At 43.7% G+C, this 22,899-nt stretch overlaps 1 protein-coding gene across 5 annotated transcripts; it reads right to left on the bottom strand.

The window, feature by feature from the left end:
- Nucleotides 1-1,098: 1,098 nt before the first annotated feature.
- On the bottom strand, nt 1,099-22,585 carry LOC140917383 (histone H4 transcription factor). 5 transcript variants are annotated; one of them, XM_078854495.1, is made up of 10 exons: nt 22,322-22,585; nt 20,468-20,629; nt 18,242-18,465; nt 12,462-12,576; nt 11,216-11,368; nt 10,171-10,248; nt 7,956-8,076; nt 6,150-6,288; nt 2,519-2,664; nt 1,099-2,159 (listed from the first exon to the last, which is right to left on the bottom strand). In XM_078854495.1, exons 2-10 carry the CDS (start codon nt 20,616-20,618, stop codon nt 1,760-1,762), a joined length of 1,527 nt encoding a protein of 508 aa, XP_078710621.1. In that variant the 5' UTR covers nt 20,619-20,629; nt 22,322-22,585; the 3' UTR covers nt 1,099-1,759. The 5 variants fall into 5 exon arrangements, with proteins under 5 accessions (XP_078710621.1, XP_078710620.1, XP_073216189.1 ...); XM_078854494.1 differs by lacking the exon at nt 22,322-22,585 and adding an exon at nt 22,241-22,301; XM_073360088.2 differs by lacking the exon at nt 22,322-22,585 and adding an exon at nt 21,443-21,595.
- Nucleotides 22,586-22,899: the final 314 nt, after the last annotated feature.

Raw genomic sequence — 22,899 nt, 5'->3', positions numbered from 1 at the left:
TGGAGAGCTTATTCTTTTTTAGGTTTAAAAAAGGGTTTGTATTGTTTTTTATTGCATGGCAGTAGCTGTCTCATTATTGGCACTTTTATAAGTGAATTAAAAAACTAAATAATACTGGAGCCACGACCAATATTTTTTATTTAACAGGTTCTAATAACCATGGCTGCAGAGAATTATTTCTGAAAACTACAGTCAGCACTTCTAGTGCCCAAACGATTGTTCTGAAATACTTTGTAATCTCTCAATTATAATTAGGGCTAGCTGAAACCAAGATCGGTTCTCTGAACATCTTTTTCACTATTCTATGAATGCAAACAATTCTTGAATTGTAATCACCTTTAAACAATGAAAAAGGTTTTAAAATTATATTCATTTACAAAACACATCATAGCTTAAAGCCAAAGTAAACTACTTGAAAGATACTTTTAAAATTACTCTTGCATATATTTAATATATACTTAACATCACTAACTAAAGGCAAAGACACTTGTTAGAAATATTGTAGACCAGATGCATTATGAAAAATAAATGTTCATCTAATCAAAAAATAGCAATGCACAATCTACCAAATCAAACCCTTTGTCTAGGTCAGGGGCAGGGAAACTTTCCTGACGGCCGCATTGGGTTTCAGAAATTGTATGGAGGGCCGGTTAGGGGAGGCTGTGCTTCCCCAAACAGCCAGGCATGGCCTGGCCCCCGCCCCCTATTCCCCCCCCGCCCCGCTTCTTGCCCCCTGATGCCACCCTCCCAGACTCCTGCCCCATCCAACCCCCTGTTCCCTGATGGCCCCCCTCCCGGGACCCCTGCCCCATCCACACACACCCCAGTCCCTGTCCCCTGACCGACCCTGGAACCCCCACCCGACTGCCCCCCACCACCCCATCCAACCCCCTCTTCTCATTCCTGACTGCTCCCCCAGGACCCCTGCCCCATCCAAGCACCCCTTCTCCCTGACCATCCCCGGAACCCCATCCAACCCCCACTCTCCTTCCTGACTGCCCCCCCCGGGACTCCTGCCCCCATTCAACCCCCCCATTCTCTGCCCTCTGACCACCTCGACCCCTCTCCACACCCCCACCCCCTGACCACCACCCCGAACTTCCCTGCCTCCTTACCGCGCTGCCTGGAGCACCGGTGGCTGCCGGTTCTACAGCCGCGCTGCCCAGCTGGAGCCAGCCACGCCACTGCGCAGCACAGAGCACCATCAGGCCGGGCTCTGCAGCTGCGCTGCCCCAGGAGCTTGCTGCCCCGCTGCCCGGAGCATTGCGCCAGCGGCACAGTGAGCTGAGGCTGCGGGGGAACAGCAGGGGAGGGGCCGGGGGCTAGCCTCCTGGGTTAGGAGCTCAGGGGCTGGGCAGGAGGGTCCCACAGGCTGGATGTGGCCCATGGGCCGTAGTTTGCCCACCTCTGGTCTAGGTACTGGCTCACAATTTTGCCTCTGAGGGATAGCTTTATTTCCTTTGTATATACAGGCTACAAGAGCACACAGATTAATGAAATCCAATACCTTCTTGTTTGATGAGTTAGTATTGCATATTGAACATACAGCAAAACCTTTCTGGTATACTATCATATATTCAGATAAAATAAATTTAGTTTATTTAGCATATTTAACAAATACATACACAATGTTACATACAAAATGTGACAAGTGAAAACAATGCAGACTCTTTGTAAATGTCATATTTAGTTAAAATAATGAACTCTTCCAGGAGTACTAAATAGGGACCAAGGTAAAATCCAAGAAAATGCATTTTTCTTAAACAGCAATCTGAATTCCCAAGCCCATTGCAATTTCTATTATTTTTTCCTTTGTATTCAATGTCATTGTTTCATCAAGTTCAGAGGGAGCAGCAGAGCTTTCAAATGACTGTGGTGTAGTTTGAAGTTCAAAATACACTGGCTCCTTAATGGAGGTCTCTGATTCTACCATAACCTTTTCTGAAGTAGTTTGTGACCATCTCTGACATCTTGTGGAATGTAGTTCCACTAATGAATGGCTTCTTTCACAAGAGGCATAGCTCTCTTTTCCAGTACTGTTTTGAACTACTGAAGACTTCTTTGGTGCCATCTTGTTTTCCAGACCCTGATCTAAACCCATGACAGCATTATAAACTGCTACATTCAGCCTCAAGTACCCATCATCATCTTCTTTGTATCTAATAGAATAAAATTGAAGTAATGAAAATAAAAATTAATGTAGCTTTATATACATGCATACAAATAAAAAGCTACAAAAATGCATACTAAACCAAAACGGCTAGCATTTAAAACCCAGGTCATTAATTGCAACTTATAAAATGGTAGTTAAAGGAAATGAAATTTATGCAAAGAAACAAACACAATGGCATTAACTACTTTGTGAATGTGAACATACATGGAAGAGATAGCTATTCATAATATGTTTTATTAGAAGATCTCCTCATTCTCTAAAACTGAGAATTAGATGGTAATAACCCCCCCCCCGCCAAGAAAAAAAGATTTCATTTTTTGCTTTGGGTAAGAACTGATAACATACCTGAAGCGAGAATGACAGCTGAGTTTGTGCGCCTTGCGAAGATGCAGAGTCAATGTATAACACCAGGAAAAACATTTCTGACAGATGTGACATTTATATTTTAGATTGCCATTATTCTGAGGAAAAGATGGTGTGGAAATCAGTAACTGAGGTTGATGATAAATACAAAGAGTAAAATTAAAGTAAGAAAAATTTAATATTAACTATATGTTATACTCCTGTAATACATTTTACATTATTTTCTAAGTACACATTTTTGATAGATAACCTCCACTGAATATTGCAGTTCTCTGATCTAAAACTATACTGCAGATACCTCAGTCTTTACTGGTAGCAGGATCTATGGCTTCCCCTTAAGCAACTGCAGCTTAAACAAACATCAGCTGGACAGCACTGGATTGCAAGACATCAGCCATTATAAACCAGGGTCAGCCTTAGTGAAAATGGTGCCCTGGGGGATTTTGTATTTGTATTTTGGCACCTACTCTCCACACATCACCCCTGGCTCCTATGGGCTCCCTCGCCCCCCCCAGCCATTACCTATACTTCATATGGAATGTCCACAGGAAAGTCCATTCAATGTAGATGGGCGTCTCCCATGGTCCATTGTGAGTTAAGTGTCCCTTGATGAGCCACTTACTTTGACTAAAAGAAAAGGAGGACTTGTGGCACCTTAGAGACTAACAAATTTATTTGAGCATAAGCTTTCGTGGGCTACAGCTCACTTCATCGGATGCATTCAGTGGAAAATACAGTGGGGAGATTTATATACATAGAGAACATGAAACAATGGGCGTTACCATACACACTGTAACAAGAGAGTGATCACTTAAGGTGAGCTATTACCAGCAGGAAGGGGGGGAGGGACCTTCTGTAGTGAGAATCAAGGTGGGCCATTTCCAGCAGTTGACAAGAACGTCTGAGGAACAGTGGGGGTGGAGGGGGGGAATAAACATAGTTTTACTTTGTGTAATGACCCATCCACTCCCAGTCTCTATTCAAGCCTAAGTTAATTGTGTCCAGTTTGCAAATTAATTCCAATTCAGCAGTCTCTCCTTGGAGTCTGTTTTTGAAGTTTTTTTGTTGAAGAATTGCAAATTTTAGGTCTGTAATTGAGTGACCAAAGAGATCGAAGTGTTCTCCAACTGGTTTTTGAATGTTATAATTCTTGACGTCTTATTTGTGTCCATTTATTCTTTTACGTAGAGACTATCTAGTTTGACCAATGTACATGACAGAGGGGCATTGCTGGCACATGATGGCATATATAATTTTCACTCCATGCATCTGAAGAAGTGGGGTTTTTACCCACGAAAGCTTATGCTCAAATAAATCATGTTTTAATCCGATAACGTCACAATGAGTAACTGCTACAACTAGCAAATTTCTAGGCCACTGTCAGCAGAAGCGCAGGTGTCATGGTATATGGTGTATTGCCACACTTACTTCTTTTCTGCTGCAGTGGCCTGTGGTGCCTGGCGCTTGGCCTGCGGCTCAAGCCAGGCTTCGTGCTGTCACATAGGGGCTGCATCTTGCCACAGCCCACGGCCCTCCTGCAGCCCCTCGCCACACCTGGCTCACCACGAACATTTTGACAGAAGTACCACGCAGTAATAACAACAATAATAATACAAGTGTGTGTGTGTGTGTGAGAGAGAGAGCCAGTGTGTGACAGAGACAGAGAGTGCGCCAGTGTGTGTGTGTGACTGTGTATTGGGGGATCGTGTTCAAGTGTGTGTTGGGGAGTGTGAGACTCTGTGTGTGTGAGACAATCTGTGTTGGGGGACTGTGAGAGGCAGAGTATATGTGGGTGTGAGAGCTAGTCTGTGTGAGAGAGAGAGAGAGTGAGTGTGTGTGAGACTGTGCAGGGTCGTGCCTACCTATGGTGGTGACCTACGCAGCCCGAGCACCTGCACCCCCCTTGCGGGGGAAGCAGCCACCCTGCTGGGGGGCCAGCCCCCTCCACATGGCGGGGGGGCCCGTTACGCTCAAGGGCTGCAGGGCCGTGAGGGCAGGAGCTGTGGGGGGCAGCAGCAGGGCAGCGTGGGGGATTTGTGGGGGGCCTGGCGCCGGCAGCAGGACTTGCGCCCGCCCCCGTGGTGGCAGCAGGAAGCAGAGCAGGCCAGCCCCAGCCCACTCCGCTCTCCCAGCTCCCAGCTCTGTTGCTTGGGTGAGGGGGCTCGGAGGAAGGGGTCAGGCCCACCTTGCACTCACCAGCAGCGGCAGCAGGAAACAGAGCAACGCAGCTGGGAGCTGGCAGAGTGGAGCAGGCTGGGACCGGGTCACTCTGCTTCCCGCCGACGCTGCCGCTGGTGTGTGCGGGAGTGGACCCGACCCCTTCTGCCGGCTCCAGTACCCCCACTAATCCTGCAGGCCGCATCACTCGATGTGGGGGCTTAGGCGAAGGGGTGGGGTGGAGGCTTGGGGGAAGGGGTCAAATGGGGGCAGGGCAGGGGAGGAGCAGGGGGGCTGGCCGGGAGATGGGGCTGGCCACTGGAGCCAGCGCCGCATACGGCTACCTAGGCCACCACAAAATTTGGTGCCCTAAATTATGTGGTACCCTGCGCAGCTACGTATTCTGCATATGCCTAAGGATGGCCCTGTGACTGTGTGTTGGGGGATAGTGTGAGAGACAGAGTGTGTGTTGGGGAGTGTGAAACTGTATGTGTGAGAGAGACAGAGTGTATGTGAGAGCCAGTCTCTGTGTGTGTGCACGTTAGGGAAGTTTGAGAGAGTGAGCATCCGATGAAGTGGGCTTTAGCCCACGAAAGCTTATGCTCAAATAAATTTGTTAGTCTCTAAGGTGCCACAAGTACTCCTGTTTTTTGCCGATAGTCTAACATGGCTACCACTCTGAAACCAGTGAGTACAGTCACTTTAAGTCTCCCCTCCCCTCCAGCTCAGCCCAGATCCTCCCCACCGCCCTCCCCTCACTCATGTGGAAGTTTCGCTCCTCTTGGCCCTTGCCCAGCCAGCCCTCACCAGAGACCAAGTGGTGCAGGGCCACAGGCAGGGAGAGACTCGGCTCCACTCCGGGCAGCAAGTGGTGGGCTGTACTGCTCTGGGCTCCCTGGGGCTGGGGCAGAGCCGGAGTCCTCAGCCAGCTGGCTGAGTGTGGGAGGGGCCAAGGGGACAGGGGCAGCGAGAAGCCTTCCTGCGCAGCGCAGGGGAGGGGCAGGAGAAGAGAAAAGTCCAACCACTGTCAGCCAGGGGAAGCCCGAGCCCCTTGTGGTGACTCCCTGGCTATAGCACCATGGGCGTGGGCCCCATTTGCCAGACCCTGATTATAACTCAGACAAGTTCAAAACCACGTAATAAATATGTACCAGTTCTAGTTCTGCTTTAGTGTGCTGTACTAGTTCTAGGGACAGAGTGCAGTAAATTGACACAGAAGTATATTCCTTCAAATATTTTCTCAGGCTAGGATTGGCTTGTTGATTTACAGGAAAGAAAAACATGATATTGGCCCAGTTTTCAAGATTGGGAACATGCAACTGTGTACAGTTAATTTATGCACCCAAATAGCCTAGATGCAAGCACAGGTCGGGTATTTGGACGAACACATGCATTTTGAAAATCAGCCCCTACTGTCTATTAAAAGATACTTCAGTCTACTTTTTTAAATACCCACCATATGTGCTCTCTTGTAATGCTGTCTCAAGATCTGTGAAGTCCGTGAAGTAAAAACACATCCTTCTACATCGCAGCTGTAGGCATTTGAATCATTGTGTGTTTCAACATGTTTATGAAGATCATAAGCATTCTTAAAACTGAGGAGCATACAGGTGAAACAAATTACTTTTACTGTTCAAATAACAGCAAAAATAGCAGAGAGGGTGTGGTCTAGTACAGTGGATCTCAACTTTTTTGGGCTCAGGACCCCTTTAAAAATGTTTATGGCCCGTTGCAACCCAGTAAATAGTCTGGGGTGGATGCCCTGGGACGGTTTTGTTTGGATCCTGCCCCTACTCACCTGGGGGAGAGGAGGTTGGGTCCTGCCCGGCACTCACCCCACAGTGGCAGCTCCTGTGCTGTGGGGCTCGGCTCTCAGTTCCAGGCTTTGCAACCTCAGGGATTGCAGTGCTACTCAGGTTTGGCCCTGCCCCCCTGACTGGACCAAAGTAGTCTGAGTGGAGTTGTGATCTGGCTCAGGGGGTTGCAGTGCCACTCACTCAAATTTGGCCTACCCAGACTCCTGTCATAACAACTAGGCCAAACCTGAGTGGTGCTGGGACCCCAAAGGTTGCAGTGCCTGGGGCAGGGAGGCGATCCCAGCCAGCCTCATACAACAGGAGCTGCCATGTGACCCTTGGAAACATTCTAGGTACCCAGTGTTGGGTTCCAACCCACAAGTTGAGAAACCGTGATCTAGCGGTTGAAGCACAGGAGAGGGAGTCACAGATTCTTAGGTTCTGTTCCTGGCTCTGACAATGATAAGTGAAGGGGACCTTGTACAAATCACTTATCCTCTCTACGTCCATTTCACAATCTGTGAAAGGGGAATATACTTCCAACAGTCTCATTATTATGGTTTGGGGGTAATCTCTGATTCTACTTTCTTCCTAGGCATCCAGGCTATGTCCAAATATTGCCACTTTTTCAACAATAACTTTTCAATGATCCATCCATGCCTCTCTGTCCTCTAAAACTCTTGTCCATGCGCTGATCAACTGTTGTCATAATAAGAGAAACTTCCTCCGCTCTAGTCTCTCCAATATTCATATTACTCCCTCCAGTCTATCTAAAACGTGCACATGAAAGTGTTATCCGTTTATCTGATCTCTCCTGGAATCCATCCCTGCATCAGGTTTAAACTTCTTATTCTCCCTTTCAAGGCCCTATTTAATTCAACCCCTGCCTACTTATGTAAGTATCCTATATCATTACGCCCTGCTCCCTTTGCTCCATCAGTGATGCCACCATCAGTGTTCCCTTTGATTGAACTGTAAAAAGTAAAGAAGGTTGTGAGAGCCACCAGGAAGTTAGAGAATCAGGTGGGGAGCAGAAAAATAGAGGTAGAGAGGAAATGGGTAAGATGATCCAGCAGCAGGAGGACAATTCAGAAGAGGAGCATCTGACTCTCACAGAAATATCCAGTAACGCTTGCAGCTGCCCAATTGAGGAGATAAATGGTTCTAAATATGGTCTAAATTGATCACTGATGACCTTTTCTTACAGTATGCAAACTCTTACCTGGAAGACATCTTTCGGCACTAAGAAACCAAGTATGAATCCTACTTCCACCATAAGTTCAAGAAATGCCTTTGTGTGTTCCAGCAGACTAATACATCAGACTACCTATTTATTTATTTATTTAAGCAAATGGTGGCTATTTTAAGGGTTGAAAGTTTCTTATCTTTGTTACCTCCTACATTCATTGAACATTGAATTATTTCCACACTTCTGTTGATTAGCTAAGAGTTCCAAATCTTCTTACCTACTTTCACAGAGATCACAGTGGAAAGGGCGTTCATCACAGTGTCGGAATCTGATGTGTGCTTTCAGAGAGGAGACACTTGTACATACCATGTCACAAAATGGACATGTAACATGGGTAACTGGAGAAATAACAATACTTTTATTTCTATGTCACTCCTTTGCCAAGACACTCAGTCTGCAGTGCAATATGATAAAAACATTTAGAAAAATCCATTCACACTAAAATTAACAACTAAAGCTAATTTGGGTATACAATGCGTAAGAAAAAAGAGGGGAAAAGAAAGAGAACGGAGGGGTAATAAATATGGCCCAAACAGTGGGCATTCCAATAAACGTGTATGTGAAAAGGTGTTTTGAGATATTTTCAAAAGGTAGATGGAGAGAGAAACAAATTTCAGAGGGGAAGGGGGAGTTTGTTTCACTCTCTAGGGCCTAGTAAAACAAAGGCATAATTGCCTACTTGCTTATGGCACAATGGTGGGAATTCGTAAAAGGTGGATGTTCTGAGAGTGCATGCAACAGGAAATTTTGAATGTAGGCAGGATCTACATTTTGGTGGGAGTTTAAAGAAATGTGTTATTTTATAATCTGACGCTTTATGGGCAGCCAATATAAAATATGTACGGTTGGTATAATGTGCTCATGCTAACCGCTTGTCTGGATGGGGAAATTGACCAGAATAACAACTGATGAATAAGGTATTCCTCATTAGCTACTGCTAGATAGCTCCATATGTGGACACACTTATCCCGGAATAAGAGTGCCCTTTTCTTATTGAGCTTAATCCACTTGGAAAGTTAATTAAACTAAATTACAGAAAGTCACTCTTATTCCAGAATAGGTTTAGCACTTTAAATTTATACCCTATCTTACTCCAGAATAACCTCCCCATGAAGACAAACCCTAAGAGAGAACTGTAATACTCAAACTTTGTAGTCAAGTGAGGACATGAAGAGGAGAAAGCCCTAAACAAATGGGCACGTGTTAAGGCTGAATCCCCACTCTGCCACTTCGAGTACGGAAGGTGTGGGCCAGTAAGGATTCTAAAAATTAATACTTGCCACTCCAGGCTTGTACTAAACTCCCAAGGTTACAGCTTTTCTCTTATCTTTGCTTGGTAAATGCTGCCACCACCCAAATGCAAAAAAAAAACCCCTTTAACCCAGGAAGGAGCACTTGGGAATTTCTCCCTGTGGGGTACCCTCAAACCCCTTCACACACCCCCTCCAGGGAAGAGCTGAAAAGAAAACAAAGGAAATTAGCTGTTGCCACCAGCTAATCAAACAGCATAGGTACAAACCTCTTAGGACACAACAATCCAAATTCCGTTTTTAAAAAAGATCAATTTTATTAAAAACAAAAAGAAAATAATACATTTGGAACTTAGGCTTTTACTAGATTTTAAAAGAGCAATTCAAAAAATTAAGCACCCAAAATAGCTTTCTTGGGGGGTTCAGCTTAAAGGTTACAAGCAAACAAAAGCATCGGGGATTAGCACAGAGGAGATCCACAAGCTGAAATAAACCTGATCACGTTTATCTAAACGTTCCCTATCCAAATGATTCCTTCTAGGTATGGAAGATAGTTTTTCATACCTGGTTCAAACCTTACACAGCATTCCTGCTTATAGCATTGCTGCTCCATGTCCCTGCAGCCCAGAGAGAACAGACAAAGGGAAAGTTTTTTTCCCCAATTTAAAAAAGTTCTAGCCTTCCCATTGGCTTTTTTGGTCAGGTGTCCACTTTTTTTTTCTTTACCTGGGGGACTTTTTAACCCTTTACAGGTAAAGCAAGTAGAGAACTACCACCAAGAGGGATTTTACAGCTAACTGGCTGGCTAGGTGTTCATCAAAGGGAGCTACCCCCCTGTATTTATCAAAGCATGCAAAGAGGAGAAAACCCATCTCATATGAATTATCTATCTGATAGGTTTCAGAGTAACAGCCATGTTAGTCTGTATTTGCAAAAAGAAAAGGGAGTACTTGTGGCACCTTAGAGACTAACCAATTTATTTGAGCATAAGCTTTCATGAGCTACAGCTCACTTAATCGGATAGTAAGACTTCTGTTTCTCTACAATTGTATCATAATTGCCTTGAGTCTGTATACTGCTTCTCTCAGCTGACATATGAAAAGATATCTTAATAATACTATCATCTATCTATGGTTGTGCTACAGTTTAGTGGAAAATTTATTTTAAAAAGCTCTGACTCACCATGTACTCTCATATGGTCTCGTAGTAATCTCTCATTGGCAAAGTGTTTGTCACAATTCTGACAAACAAATACTTGTTCTGAAATTTAATGGGAACTGATCAGTGATGCAATAGAAATTTATTGATCTATTTTTAAAACACATAGATTAGGGTTGTCAATTTGATAACTAAACTGGCAGCAGTGGGACAATTTCAGTATTTTGTATTCCTGATGGTTTTCAGAAAAAATCTGGTTTAGGGTAATTGCAGAATTTTAATTAGCAATACATTGTTGTCTTGTTAGGAATAAAATTAATCTGTTAAAAAATATTAACAGTTTGAAACCTGCCAAGTTTTTGAACTTTGTTTTGAGTACTTATATAGACCCCATCACCATAGCATCCATAGTACCTGAGCACTTTCCAAGTAATTAAAAAAACAAAAATCTCTCTTCCTTCCTGGCCTGTAGAAAAAATATCGTGATTAGTTTATGGTTTGTTGAAAGGGGGGGTAGGAGAATGTGACGCAGCGAAGAACATACTGAGTAAAATCTAAGCTCAAGAGCGTGTTGCATTTAGTTCTGAGAGTGCTTAGTGCCATGATTATTCAGATCACTTTCACAAATGAATTCCGTAATTTAAGTCCAGCTCCTTTAAGAGTTCTGACTCTGGCATTCAACAGCCTCTTCTATTGGTCATCAGTTTCATTGTTCCAGTGGAATGCAGTTGCCCTGAGAAGCTATGGGCATGGAGTCAGAGGCAATCTCTATTCTTACAATGTAATGCCACAACTATCAGGTGGAGAGCCCACTATATTTAAATATGCATCTGTGAGTGCTCTCTCTCTCTCCCCCATTACCCCAATTCATCATTTATGTCAAGCAATCATTGCAAAGCCAAAAGTACTTCCATGCTTCAGGAAGATAATTTCCTTCCTAAAGTCAATTTTGCATTTAATTGACACTTCTGAAAAATAATAATAGGTGTTATATATGTACTGTTATAAAGCAGCCCAAAAGTAAATCCCTAAATAAACGTAAACACGGAAATAGAGCAAATCCACTTACGATCCTCTGAAACCTGTCGCTTGGCATGATCAAAAAACTTGGTATTATTGGAGAACATCGCTCCACAAGAGGGACAGGCCACCACTCTTTCTTGAGTGTGGGTTCTTAAGTGATCCCATAGCTTGTGCTTTCCTTTAAAAGTTCCTGAACAATCTAAAAACACACACTACATAAGATTACAGAACAGCTGCACATGAGCACTTTATTTTCTCTTGAGTACAAACAGGAAAGACTGTATTATATATAGTCCACCAGTACGTTTTTAGAGGAGCACAACTAAAATGTTTTTAGGAGAAGTCAGAACATTACTACTGCAAACACTACAAAGAGTTCAGTTCTGCAAATGCTACACAGGTCCTGTTCAAAAGCCTACTAAAAATCAATGGAAGGATTCCCAGTGACTTCAGTGGGCCTTGGCTTAGGCCAGTGTTGCCCAAACTTTTCCTGTCTACACTCCCCAACCCCCACATTACTCCTCAGCCAAGGTTTCCTTAGCAGAGGAGCTTGAGCTGACGGCGGAGCTAGGGACAGAACTGAGGATGGGGGAGGAGCTAGAGGCAGAGCTGACCTGGAGGTGGGGTGGAGGGGGAATGAGGGCAGAGCTGGAGTGGGGGCAGAATGGAGCTATGGCTGGCAGTGGAGCTAGGCTGTGGGCAGTGGAGCTAGGCTGGCGCTCCCTCCACACCTCCTGTGGAGGCTGGCCTGGGCCCCACCACGCATCCCCTTGAACGTTCCTCCATGCCCCTCCTAGGGGGACATGCCCCACAGTTCGGGGATCACTGGCTTAGGCAAAATTCCCATTGAAGTTATGTGCAGAATGCCCATTAAATTACTGTTTTTGCATTCTTACAAAGTGTGAAAAAGGTTTAGGGCTGCAAAATTGTTACTCTAAACTCAAAAACATGCCTTCGATGTAGGACCCCAAGCCTGTGGGTGCTGAAAGTTTTCAGCGCCCATTGAGGTCAAATGGGAATTGAGGGTGCTCAGAACCTTGAAGGACTGGACTCTGGCATACTAGGCTTTTAATAAAGTGATTTGGTATTGCTAGTGTAATCCATTTAAATTAATCAGGGAGCATACATGTAGGTAAAGTACTTTAATTATTTAAGATTGCTGGAAAAGGGCTGTATGAAGATATCTAACATATTCCTGTGCTTCATGAAACACTCAGTAAATTTAATAGTGGCAGTGAAACTACTAGGGCAATATTCCATATTTTGTAAATTAAAGATAGAATGTGAGCTACCTTTCCAGTGACAACAACAAACAGCTTTCTTGTTACTTGAAATGTTTTCTCTCTCAGTAGAGTATGCATGCATGGCAACATGCCGATAAAACCATTCTGGGTTGTTGTAGGTAACCTGAGGACAAAATGGAACCATGGAAATGATGGACAGTATTGGCAGGAAATCAAATGACAAAAAACAAAAGACACACTAATAGAAGTGATTTCTAGAGAATTTACAGAGAGTAAATGGTGCCTCATCTATGGAAGAAATTTTGAACAGGGTTGTCGATTAATCTCAGTTAACTCATGCAATTAACTCAAAAAATTAATCACAATTAAAAAAATTAATTGTGATTAATTGCACTTTTAAACAATAGAATACCAATTGATATTTATTAAATATTTTTGGACTTTTTTTACATTTTCAAAATATATTGATTTCAGTTACAACACAGAATACAAAGTGTACAGTGCTCACTTTATATTATTTTTATTACAAATATTTGCACTGTAAAATGATAAACAAAGAAATAGTATTTTTCAATTCACTCATACAAGCACTGCAGTGCAACCTCTATCGTGAAAATGCAACTCATAAATGTAGAATTTTTTTGTTACAGAACTGCACTCAAAACACAAAATGTAAAACTTTAGAACCTACAAGTCCACACAGTGCTACTTCTTGTTCAGCCACCATTACAGAGGACATACTTCCATGCAGATGACATGGCAAAAAAAAAAAAGCGTTAATTAAATTTATGACCGAACTACTTGGGGGAGAATTGTATGTCCCCTGCTCTGTTTTACCCACATTCTGCCATATATTTCATGTTATAGTCATGACCCAGCACTTGTTGTTCGTTTTAAAAACACTTTCACTTCAGATTTGATAAAATGCAAAGAAGGTACCTGTGATGTTCTGTACCTTGCAGGAACACCCAGCACCCCCAAGTTCATCCTTATAATGTGATAGTGTGGTATCTAATGCAAAGTTTGTCATGTTGGGCGTCTTCAGAAGGCTCATGATGCACTGTGCACTGTTGTTACAGTAATGTTATAGTAGTAATCTTTGTTATAGTAACGTTATAGGTTGTAATTTCACGTATATAGTTATGAGGCTGAAAATGTGTCCACATGGCTTAAAGCAAGCCCAGGCAAAAACTCTCCAAGAACAGAGGAGCAGTTCACACCTCATCAGGGCACGTATGGGACAAATCCAGCCCAGACTCACAGGAACAAAGGACACTGGTCTAGGCAACAACAAAGGATCTGTCGGACTCTCGACTGAGTCACCCACCTCCTTTGGTCAGTTTGGGACTGCGCTGAGGTAATGCTCACCTGAATCTGAAGGGGCGGGTGGGGGGGCAAAGTCAAGAGGGAAGAAAGGACATGATAAAAGGAAGAGACATTTGCCATACTCTTCCTCTCTCCTCCACCTCTATCTACAGATATCACCACCAAGCGACTGAAGCGCTGTTCAAAGGGGAGAGTCTGGCTGAAGGGCAACCAGCCAGCCTGTGGTGAGAAACATCTAAGTTTGTAAGGGCACTAAAAGTGTTAAGATCAGCTTAGAATGCATTTTGTTTTTATTTCATTTGACCAAATACAACTTGTTATGCTTTGACTTATAATCACTTAAAATCTATCTTTATAGTTAATAAATATGTTTGTTTATTCTACCTGAAGCAGTGCGTTTGGTTTGAAGTGTGTCAGAGACTCCCCTTGGGATAACAAGCTTGGTACATATCAATTTCTTTGTTAAATTGACAAACTCATATAAGCTTGCAGCGTCCAGCGGGCATAACTGGACACTGCAAGATGGAGGTTTCTAGGGTTGTGTCTGGGACCGGAGATATTGGCTAGTGTCATTCGGTTGCACAATCCAAGGAGTAGCTTACAGGCCAGAGGCTGTGCGTGAACAGCCCAGGAGTGGGGGTTCTCACAGCAGAGCACGGTAAGGCTGGCTCCCAGAGTCAAGGACTGGAGTGACGTAGCAGATCACTGATCTGGATAACACCAGGGGAACGTCACAGTACCAATGTGAGATTTCTAAAGATAGCTACAATACGCGACCCAAGGTTTAATAATCTGAAGTGCCTTCCAAAATCTGAGAGGGATGAGATGTGGAGCATGCTTTCAGAAGTCTTAAAAGAGCAACACTCTGATGCAAAAACTACAGAACTGAACCACCAAAAAAAGAAAATCAACCTTCAGCTGGTGGAATCTGACTGAGATGATGAAAATGAATATGCGTCGGTCCACTCTACTTTGGATTGTTATTGAGCAGAACTCGCCATCGGCATGGACACATGTCCTCTGGAATGGTGGTTGAAGCACGAAGGGACATATGAATCTTTAGCACATCTGGCATGTAAATATCTTGTGACACCAGCTACAACAGTGCCATGCAAACACCTGTTGTCACTTCAGGTGACATTGTAAACAAGAAGCAGGCAGCATTATCTCCTGCAAATGTAAACAAACTTGTTTTTCTGAGCGATTGGCTGAACAAGAAATAGGACTGAGTAGACTTGTAGACTCTAAAGTTTTACATTGTTTTGTTTTTTGAGTGCAGTTATTTTTGTACATAATTCTACATTTGTAACTTCAACTTTCATGATAAAGAGATTGAACTACATTATTTGTATTAAGTGAATTGAAAAATACTATTTCTTTTGTTTTGTACTTTGCAAATATTTGTAATTAAAAATAATAAAATATAAAGTGAGCACTGTACACTTTGTGTTGTGTGGTAATTGAAAAAAATATTTGAAAATGTAGAAAACATCAAAATAGTATTCTATTATTCTTTAACGGTGCAATTAATTACACGATTAATCACAGTTAATTTTTTTAGTTGCTTGACAGCCCTAATTTTGAACATACCAGAGTTGCTTCCACATATACCAGATCCTGAATTTGGCCTTAATTGTAGTAGCTTAAAGATAAAGTCAGTCTATTTTAGTCCAGTGGCTCCCAACTTTTCTTTTATTGGAAGCCCCCTCTTCTGATGGGTTAGCAAATAGGAGCCCTCACCATCCCATCGCACTATGCCCTGGTACAGTTGTCACTGACTCTCCTTATTTCTTTACCTATTCTCATTTTTTAAAATTGTTTTTCCTATCTCTCTTTTTTCCCTAGTTTCTTTCTTTTTCCTTATTTTTTTGCTTCCCCCCTACATTCTCCCATTCACCAGAAACCTACTAGTGCAGGCTCCTCAGAGTGGGCATAGGTGGCGTGTTGCACATCACCTCAGTAACTTTAGATTTAAGTGTTGCTGCAGTGGAGGAGACAGAGAGAAATTTAAGAGCTGCTGCCTGAGCCAGATAGTTTGTACCATTAAGTTGATCCGCAGTTTGATACATTAGAAGCCACCACAGAAGCTGGGAGGCAAAATGGGTGATTTTCAAGGAGGACTTTATCCGTAGCTCTGGGATCACATTTGCAATGGGAGTGGAAGAGGTTAGCAGCTTTCCCTGCACCCACTCTCTTCTCTTTTGTTTTGCATCTTACCTCACCTTTCTGGACTAGTCTAGCCTGCCTACCAGGTTGGGAAACACTGTTTTAATTAATAAAATCCATAAGAGCAGTTTAAGCTTGAAGGAACATGTATAGAAAGAAATAAAATTAAAGGGTATATTTCATCTTAATAAGTGAAAAAAAAACATACAAAAAACACCAATTACCCATAAAAACTGAAAATATGCTAAACGGAAAATGAAGTTACCACTCCATTAGAACAACTCCCATAAACATTAAGGGTTTTTTTTAAATAGAGAGGACACACACACCAGGATCCAGTCACCCTCTAGGCAGACTAAGATAAAAGGGCTTGTGAAATACTACTTCTTGAGAGAAGAAATTGGGAAATACCTCCAGTGCTAGATAGGGGGAATGTTAATAAAAACATGGGACAATAGCCATTATACAGAGAATGGAAACTATTCACTCCCTCAAGATAAGTACGTTTGTTCAAACATGACACTGACTTAAATTCAGCAATAAACTCCATGCAGGCAGACCTTTGTGCCTCTGCAGAGCACCAGTGAGGTCAATGGGGGGACATCTCATGGACTTCAGTGAAGAATCAGGATAATTGTTTGCACCCTCAACCAGAATTGGCACACCTTTGCAAAGAAAAATGGTCACAAAGAGAAACAACTGAAAGCTGAGGGGAGGAGGTACTTGAGACTCCTCAAACCATATGACTTTGAAAAGCTGAGAGGCCAAAAGAGTGGGGGGCAGGAAGGGGAGAGAGAGCTCTTTTAGAAATGTAAGTGTCTGCTTATTTTTAATTTTGTAGAATTAAACTTGAAGTGAACCTATCTAGGTGAGATTTTCAGACTGAGTTTCATAGCGTTTGTGTTCTGCATGCCAAATCTTTTGTTTTAATCTAATTCTCTATTCTTAAATAGTTTAAAAACAAATAAGTAAATTGAGTCAAAGATTGATGTTTGTAAATTTCATGAAAACCAACCTGGAGAGGGGCAACAACCTTTAAAAAAAGAGGTAGTAGTGAAGGAAGGTTGTCTGAAGCCTACCTTGCTCAGTGTTCTCAATCTAAAGGGTATGCCTAAGGAGTCCTCTTCCCGATGGAGTGTCACTTGCAGGGCTCCAATCCAATGGATTCAAAGATAATGCCCATTGACAAGAACTGAGTTTAGGGGGCCAAAGATGACACACCAGTGCTTCCCCACACTGCCCTACAAATATGGTCCTACTCTGCTAGGATGAATACTTCTAAGGGGCAAAAGGTAGTTTAGTTTCAGAGCCCATTCAGTCATTACTAACTATGCTAACACTGGCAAAGAGGATATTAATTGGTGTAAATGTAATCGTTCTCTTGATACAGAAAGACAAAGTGGTGAGGTGATATCTTTTATTGGACCAACTTCTGCTGGTGAAAGAGATAAGCTTTCAAGCTTACCAAGAGCTCTTCCTCAACAGCCAACAGGGGTACAACAACACCGCAAACGACTCTTGATACAGACATTGTCCACTAGGAATTGGATGGAGACCACTAATTAATTTTCCATATTCCACCAAAGAGCTGTCAGAAGCTGACATTTTTCAGTTACTCCCAGGCTATGTCAGATTTGAATTAGTGACTTAAAGATGAAAGACTCATTAACAAATCCTCTGAGCCATCCAGTTCCAGAATCATTAAAAGGCTGCAATGTCTGAGAAAATAGATATTCTTGTCTAATTTTTGTTCCAGAAAATGGACAAAGTAAATACAGTGGGTCTCTTAGCTAGGTTGATGGCATATTCATTAGCTTGTAAAGTAACCAGAAATATTCTAATTTTGTATGATATATTTCTAAAACACATAAAAAGCAGTGCAGTGGGAAAAAAGTCATTTTAGTTCTAACAAAAGGAAAAATACTTGGATTTAAAGTAAATTGGTTGCATATGCTAAAATAAATGGTGTTTACATACAGTATATTCTTTGGCAAACACTATCACAATAATTACCACTTCTACTTATCATAGAATATCAGGGTTGGAAGGGACCTCAGGAGGTCATCTAGTCCAACCCCCTGCTTAAAGGTGGACCAATGCCCGATTTTTGCCGCAGAACCCTAAATGGCCCCCTCAAGGATTGAACTCACAACCCTGGGTTTAGCAGGCCAATGCTCAAACCACTGAGCTATCCCTCTCCCCAAGGTGGAAGATATGAAGAGGAAATAGAGGTTTTACCATTTATTATTGAGTGGTATTCCCTTTTCCAGGTCCTGGAGATGGGGACAGTTAAGGTAGAGTTAGGAGACAAGAAAGGAAACATTCACTTCACTTACATCACAATTCTCCCAATGGCAAACATACATCTCTGAAATCCTTGGTATCTGATTCTGGGTATGGCTGTTCTGGGAACATGCTGGCCAATCTTGGTGCGATGCACTTAATTGAGAGCCTAAGAATTTCAACTTGGTGTGGTAACTATGAAAATTTACATGGGTTACCAGCTCCCTGGGACCTGTAGCCAAAAATTCACAATTTCTCCACCAACACTGGTACTGCTCTAAACACAAAAAAAAGAAATACTGTTTCATGGAATGTTGTATTAAATTAGGAACTGTGTGTGACAATCTTCAAGAAGATACCAGAAGATAACTATTACTTACATTTTAGGTGATGATCTACTGAGCCATAGGTAAAACTAGTAGAGTGATGGATAACAGCTGTGTTCAGATAATTAAGTATCTGAAGATTTTAAGCCTCAGCAATAAACAAGATTTTTCACTTTCTCAAAACTCAGACAATTCTAGTATACCCAACAAGTTAACAAGTGGAATTTCCCCAGAAAGAGAGCACTGGGCTTAGAATGTCTGAGTAAAGTCTATTGAACAGTTCTACAGTGCTATTGATTACTATTAAAAAGACAAGTTGGGCAAAGTAATATTCTTGTCTCTGTAATATCCTGGGACCAACATGGCTACAAGAATGCTGCATATAACTGATCACACATTACCACAATATAAATAATAGTAAAAGACTTGAGGCTTTATTCTTAGGCACTGGACTTTTAGCAAATGACAGTCCTTGCTCCAAAAATCTTGGTTGTGTTTTCAAATTTTACAATCAATTGCACTCCAGCCTGTATAACAGTCAACCAAACTTTTAATTATTCAATAATCTTTCCTGAACCCACTTGAGTAGTTAGTTGTATAGTACAAACTGGATTATTCAAAGGTAATGGGCACAATGAATAAGTATGGAAACACAAAGGAAATTCCAAGACACAGGAAGAAGAGGATATATCTGTTTCAGATAATTTTGGTTTGGATATTTGAGTGTTGCACAATATTTGATTTTTGACAGTGCAAATCTTGAATTCAAAAGGACACTGTTAAGAATGCCAAACAGCCAGTTTCTGTATCAGGTATTTTTAGTTTGCAGGTTTTCACATGGTCATCACTCTGTTCTGCCTACTTGTTTCAATCCAGTGAGTTGGCAGAGTTTCTAAATTTGAAAGGGACTCCATCCAAGGATCTGCACACATCGATTCAATTGCAGGAAAATAAGGCATGTAATAAGGCAACAAAACAAAAATTAACACAGAAATTACTTGAGTCTCTAATGACCAGTACTCCAGTAGGTTATACACAGCTGTAACACCATAGAATTACTCATTCTGGAGCACCAAAGCACCAGGACAAGCTCAGTGGTTTCAGAGGACCAATACAGAATTTTGTAAAAATTAGCTTTTTTACTTATGTATGAGCTAAAATACCATTAGTTTGCATAGTGGAGGCACTGAGTGCATATTGTTGTTGGTTCAATTTTACTTTCTATTTACTGTACCTTTAATTAAACTCAGTCTAGTATCTACACCAGCAATTAAACATGTGAAAACAGTGTTAAGAATAAAGGTCAGGATTCATAAGAGCTACAGTAGCAATATTAAAAATATCTACTCTACTATTGCTATTACAGTCTACATAGACTGCTTATAATTTTCTGTGGGACACAACTTCTAAGTTTTTCTTGTAAGTAACTGTAATTGGAAGAAAGATGCAAGATATATAACAGGAGCAACTAAATACTGTTTATTTATTCACAGAAAACAGTTACAACCAAAGGGCAAGTTACCTCTAAGTTGATTTCTCCAACCTCCACCTTAAAGTTACAAATCTTAAGTAACACATAAGCTCCAGAAAGCTAAAAATTCTTTTTTGAGACTACCAATTTAAAAACAAAACAAAACACACACCACACTTTAGCCCTAATTCAAGAAGAAACTGAGTTTAAACTTCTGATTCATGACTTCACCTGCATTAGCATTATTTCTATTTTAGTACTATATCTTTAGAAAAAGAGAAAACCAGCAAAATCAGATGCAAATAAAAAAACAAAAATAGGCCCCAGTCCTGCAAGTGACTGTGCAGGTAGTCACCAGCACACACATAGAGTTCTATTGACTTCATTCTACCCGCACAGAGCCAGTGCAAGATCAGGGCCAAAGTACAAAAATCTTAAAAACTGCAGTATTATTTGTATGGTGAATGAGACAGATATATTACCTGTTCTTTCCAGAGGATGTTGTCGATAATCTTTCAAGTGTTCTGCAATGTGATCACAAAATTCCTCCATGCATTTCCCTACAAAAAGGCATTCTTCCCATTCACACAGTAATATCAGTTCAGAATACTTGAATTTGTTTCCAGGGGCCATTACTTAAAATCCTTTAAAGTACAGAGTAGTTTTGTTACTAGATTTTCAGAAATTTCTCTTATGAAAACAACCATCTTTTTATAACTGGGTGGATAATATCTTTCAGACTCTATGGCCTAATCTTGCCCACACACAGGCCTTGTCTACACACAAAAGTTGCACCTCTTTAACAATATTGGTATAATTCAAGCGGTACACACAAGTGCAGCCACCGTTATACTGATATAAATCTGTTTATACTAGTATAGCTTATTCCCGCAGGGCTTCTCAAACTGAGGGTCAGGACCCCTCAAGGCATCGTGAAGTTCTTACATGGGGGGTCGCCAGCTGTCAGACTCCACCCCAAACCCCACTTTACCTCCAGCATTTATAACGGTGTTAAGCATATTAAAAAGCATTTTAAATTGATTCGGGGGAGGGGTCACACTCAGAGGCTTGCTACATGAAAGGGGTCACCCCTAAAAAAATTTGAGAATCACTGCCATACAGAAAGGGGGCTAAGCTATACTGATATAAGCACCTGTATACCAGGATAAATGGGCTCATACTAAGCGCTTGTACTGGTATAACTATATACTGGTAAAAGACCCTCATCCCCAAGCAACCCAATACCAATACCAAATCTATGTGAAGACTAGGCCTTAGGCAGAGGCGTGAGGAAATGGGACCTAAATCGGTTTCTCTCCCTCTGTCAACACCATGAAGTGAAATGAAATGGGTACTCAACGCATTTGCGGACAATATGTCTGTAGTTTGCCTAGAGAAACTGCTAGCAAAAGGAACACAAGTTAACTAACTACCCTTTTCCCAAGCCGCTGACACACCTGAAAACGTTACCCCGTGAAAGGAGCCTCTAACAAAAGGCAACCGTGCCCGCGCCGCCGCAACACCGGCTTGTACGGCTCAGTGTCACGGACTCGGGACCCCGGGCGCAGAACGCGGGGATGGTCCCAGACCTGCCCTGAGTCCGCCCCCCCCCCACCCCCACCCCACCCCACCCCACCCCACCCCGGCTGGGCTCTGCGCAGGCAGTCTTTCACTTTCAAACACTGCATTAATAAGTTGCCCGATTTCGGAATAATTAACAACACAATCAAATTCACATTCTGAATAACCGCGATTCTTCGTTTTAACGGAGCCCGAGCTGCACCCAACAGGGGCCAGCCCGCTGCCACGGGGGGGGGGGGGGGGGGAGGAGAAGGTCCCCCCGGGGCAAGCGCCACGTGCAACAAGGCTGGACAGAGCAAGCTCTACTCTCCGGAAAGGACTGCGGGACCGGGGCCGCTGGCTCCGGAGGGCTGTCTCAGAGCAGCCACCCCGGCTACGCCCGTCCCTGCGGCTCCAATCCATGCATTTGAATTACAACGGTCCAAATATTTCCCTTCGCCCGTCACTGCGCAGAACCCCCCGCCAACGCTGTGCCCCCCCCCCCCGCGCTGTAGGGACTTGTGGACGGGGGGGGAAGTGCTGGCGTTAACAGGCGCCTCCCCCATCACGAGCCCCACGCACACGGTTGGGGCGCTCAGAGCCGGCGCGCGGGGCAAGGGCGGACCCAGACGGGCGCTGGGCGAGCCGGCGCGCGCGCGCACGCACGCACGCACACGTCAGGGGCGGGAAAGCACCTTAGAGCGGCCTGAGCCCACACGCCTCAGCCGCTCTAGCAGCGGGATCGAGGCTCCCGCCGGCTGGCCCGGATAACTCACGTGCCTAGGGGCGCGAGGTGGGGCTGCCGCAGGGATGCCCGGCCGCGCGCTCAGGCGGCCCCGCGGCTGAGCCAATCAGAGCGGAGGCGGCGCCCCCTCCCAGCAGCCCGGGGGGCGGGGCCGAGACTCCGAGTCCCCGGCGACACCGCCTCAAGCAGGTGGGGGGGCGGGGTTCGCGCAACCGCCGCCAACGGATGAACTTTTTGGTGCTCCCCGCCCCCCTCTCCTTCCCCCGCCTTGACTGAGCGCCGCCTCCTCGATCAACCGCCACCGGCCCTCTGGGATCAGCTAGGGGCGGGGCTAGAAGCCGCAGGGAGTCCGCCCCGCCCTCTCCCTCGCGCCAGAGGGAGGCGGGGACATGGAGGGGTGCAGCCCCGCCCCCTGGTGAAAAGAGCAAGCTGGGGGCGGGGTCGCCTCTGCTCCCCCCGCCCTCCCCCTCCAGCTGCCAAGTGACCAGCTCCCTCCTCACGTCCCCGCTGCCCTGACCCCGTCCCCAAGCCCCTCTTCTCCTGCGGTGCTGTGTGTGAGGCACAACACCGCACCCACCGGCAGGGTGGTTGCCTTTCCTGGCCCGTTGC

The sequence above is a fragment of the Lepidochelys kempii genome, chromosome 1 (assembly GCF_965140285.1).
Source record: "Lepidochelys kempii isolate rLepKem1 chromosome 1, rLepKem1.hap1, whole genome shotgun sequence".
Lineage (NCBI taxonomy): Eukaryota > Metazoa > Chordata > Testudines > Cheloniidae > Lepidochelys > Lepidochelys kempii.
The sequence above is the reverse complement of the archived record's forward strand: the minus strand, read 5'-3'. Positions and strand labels throughout refer to the sequence as shown.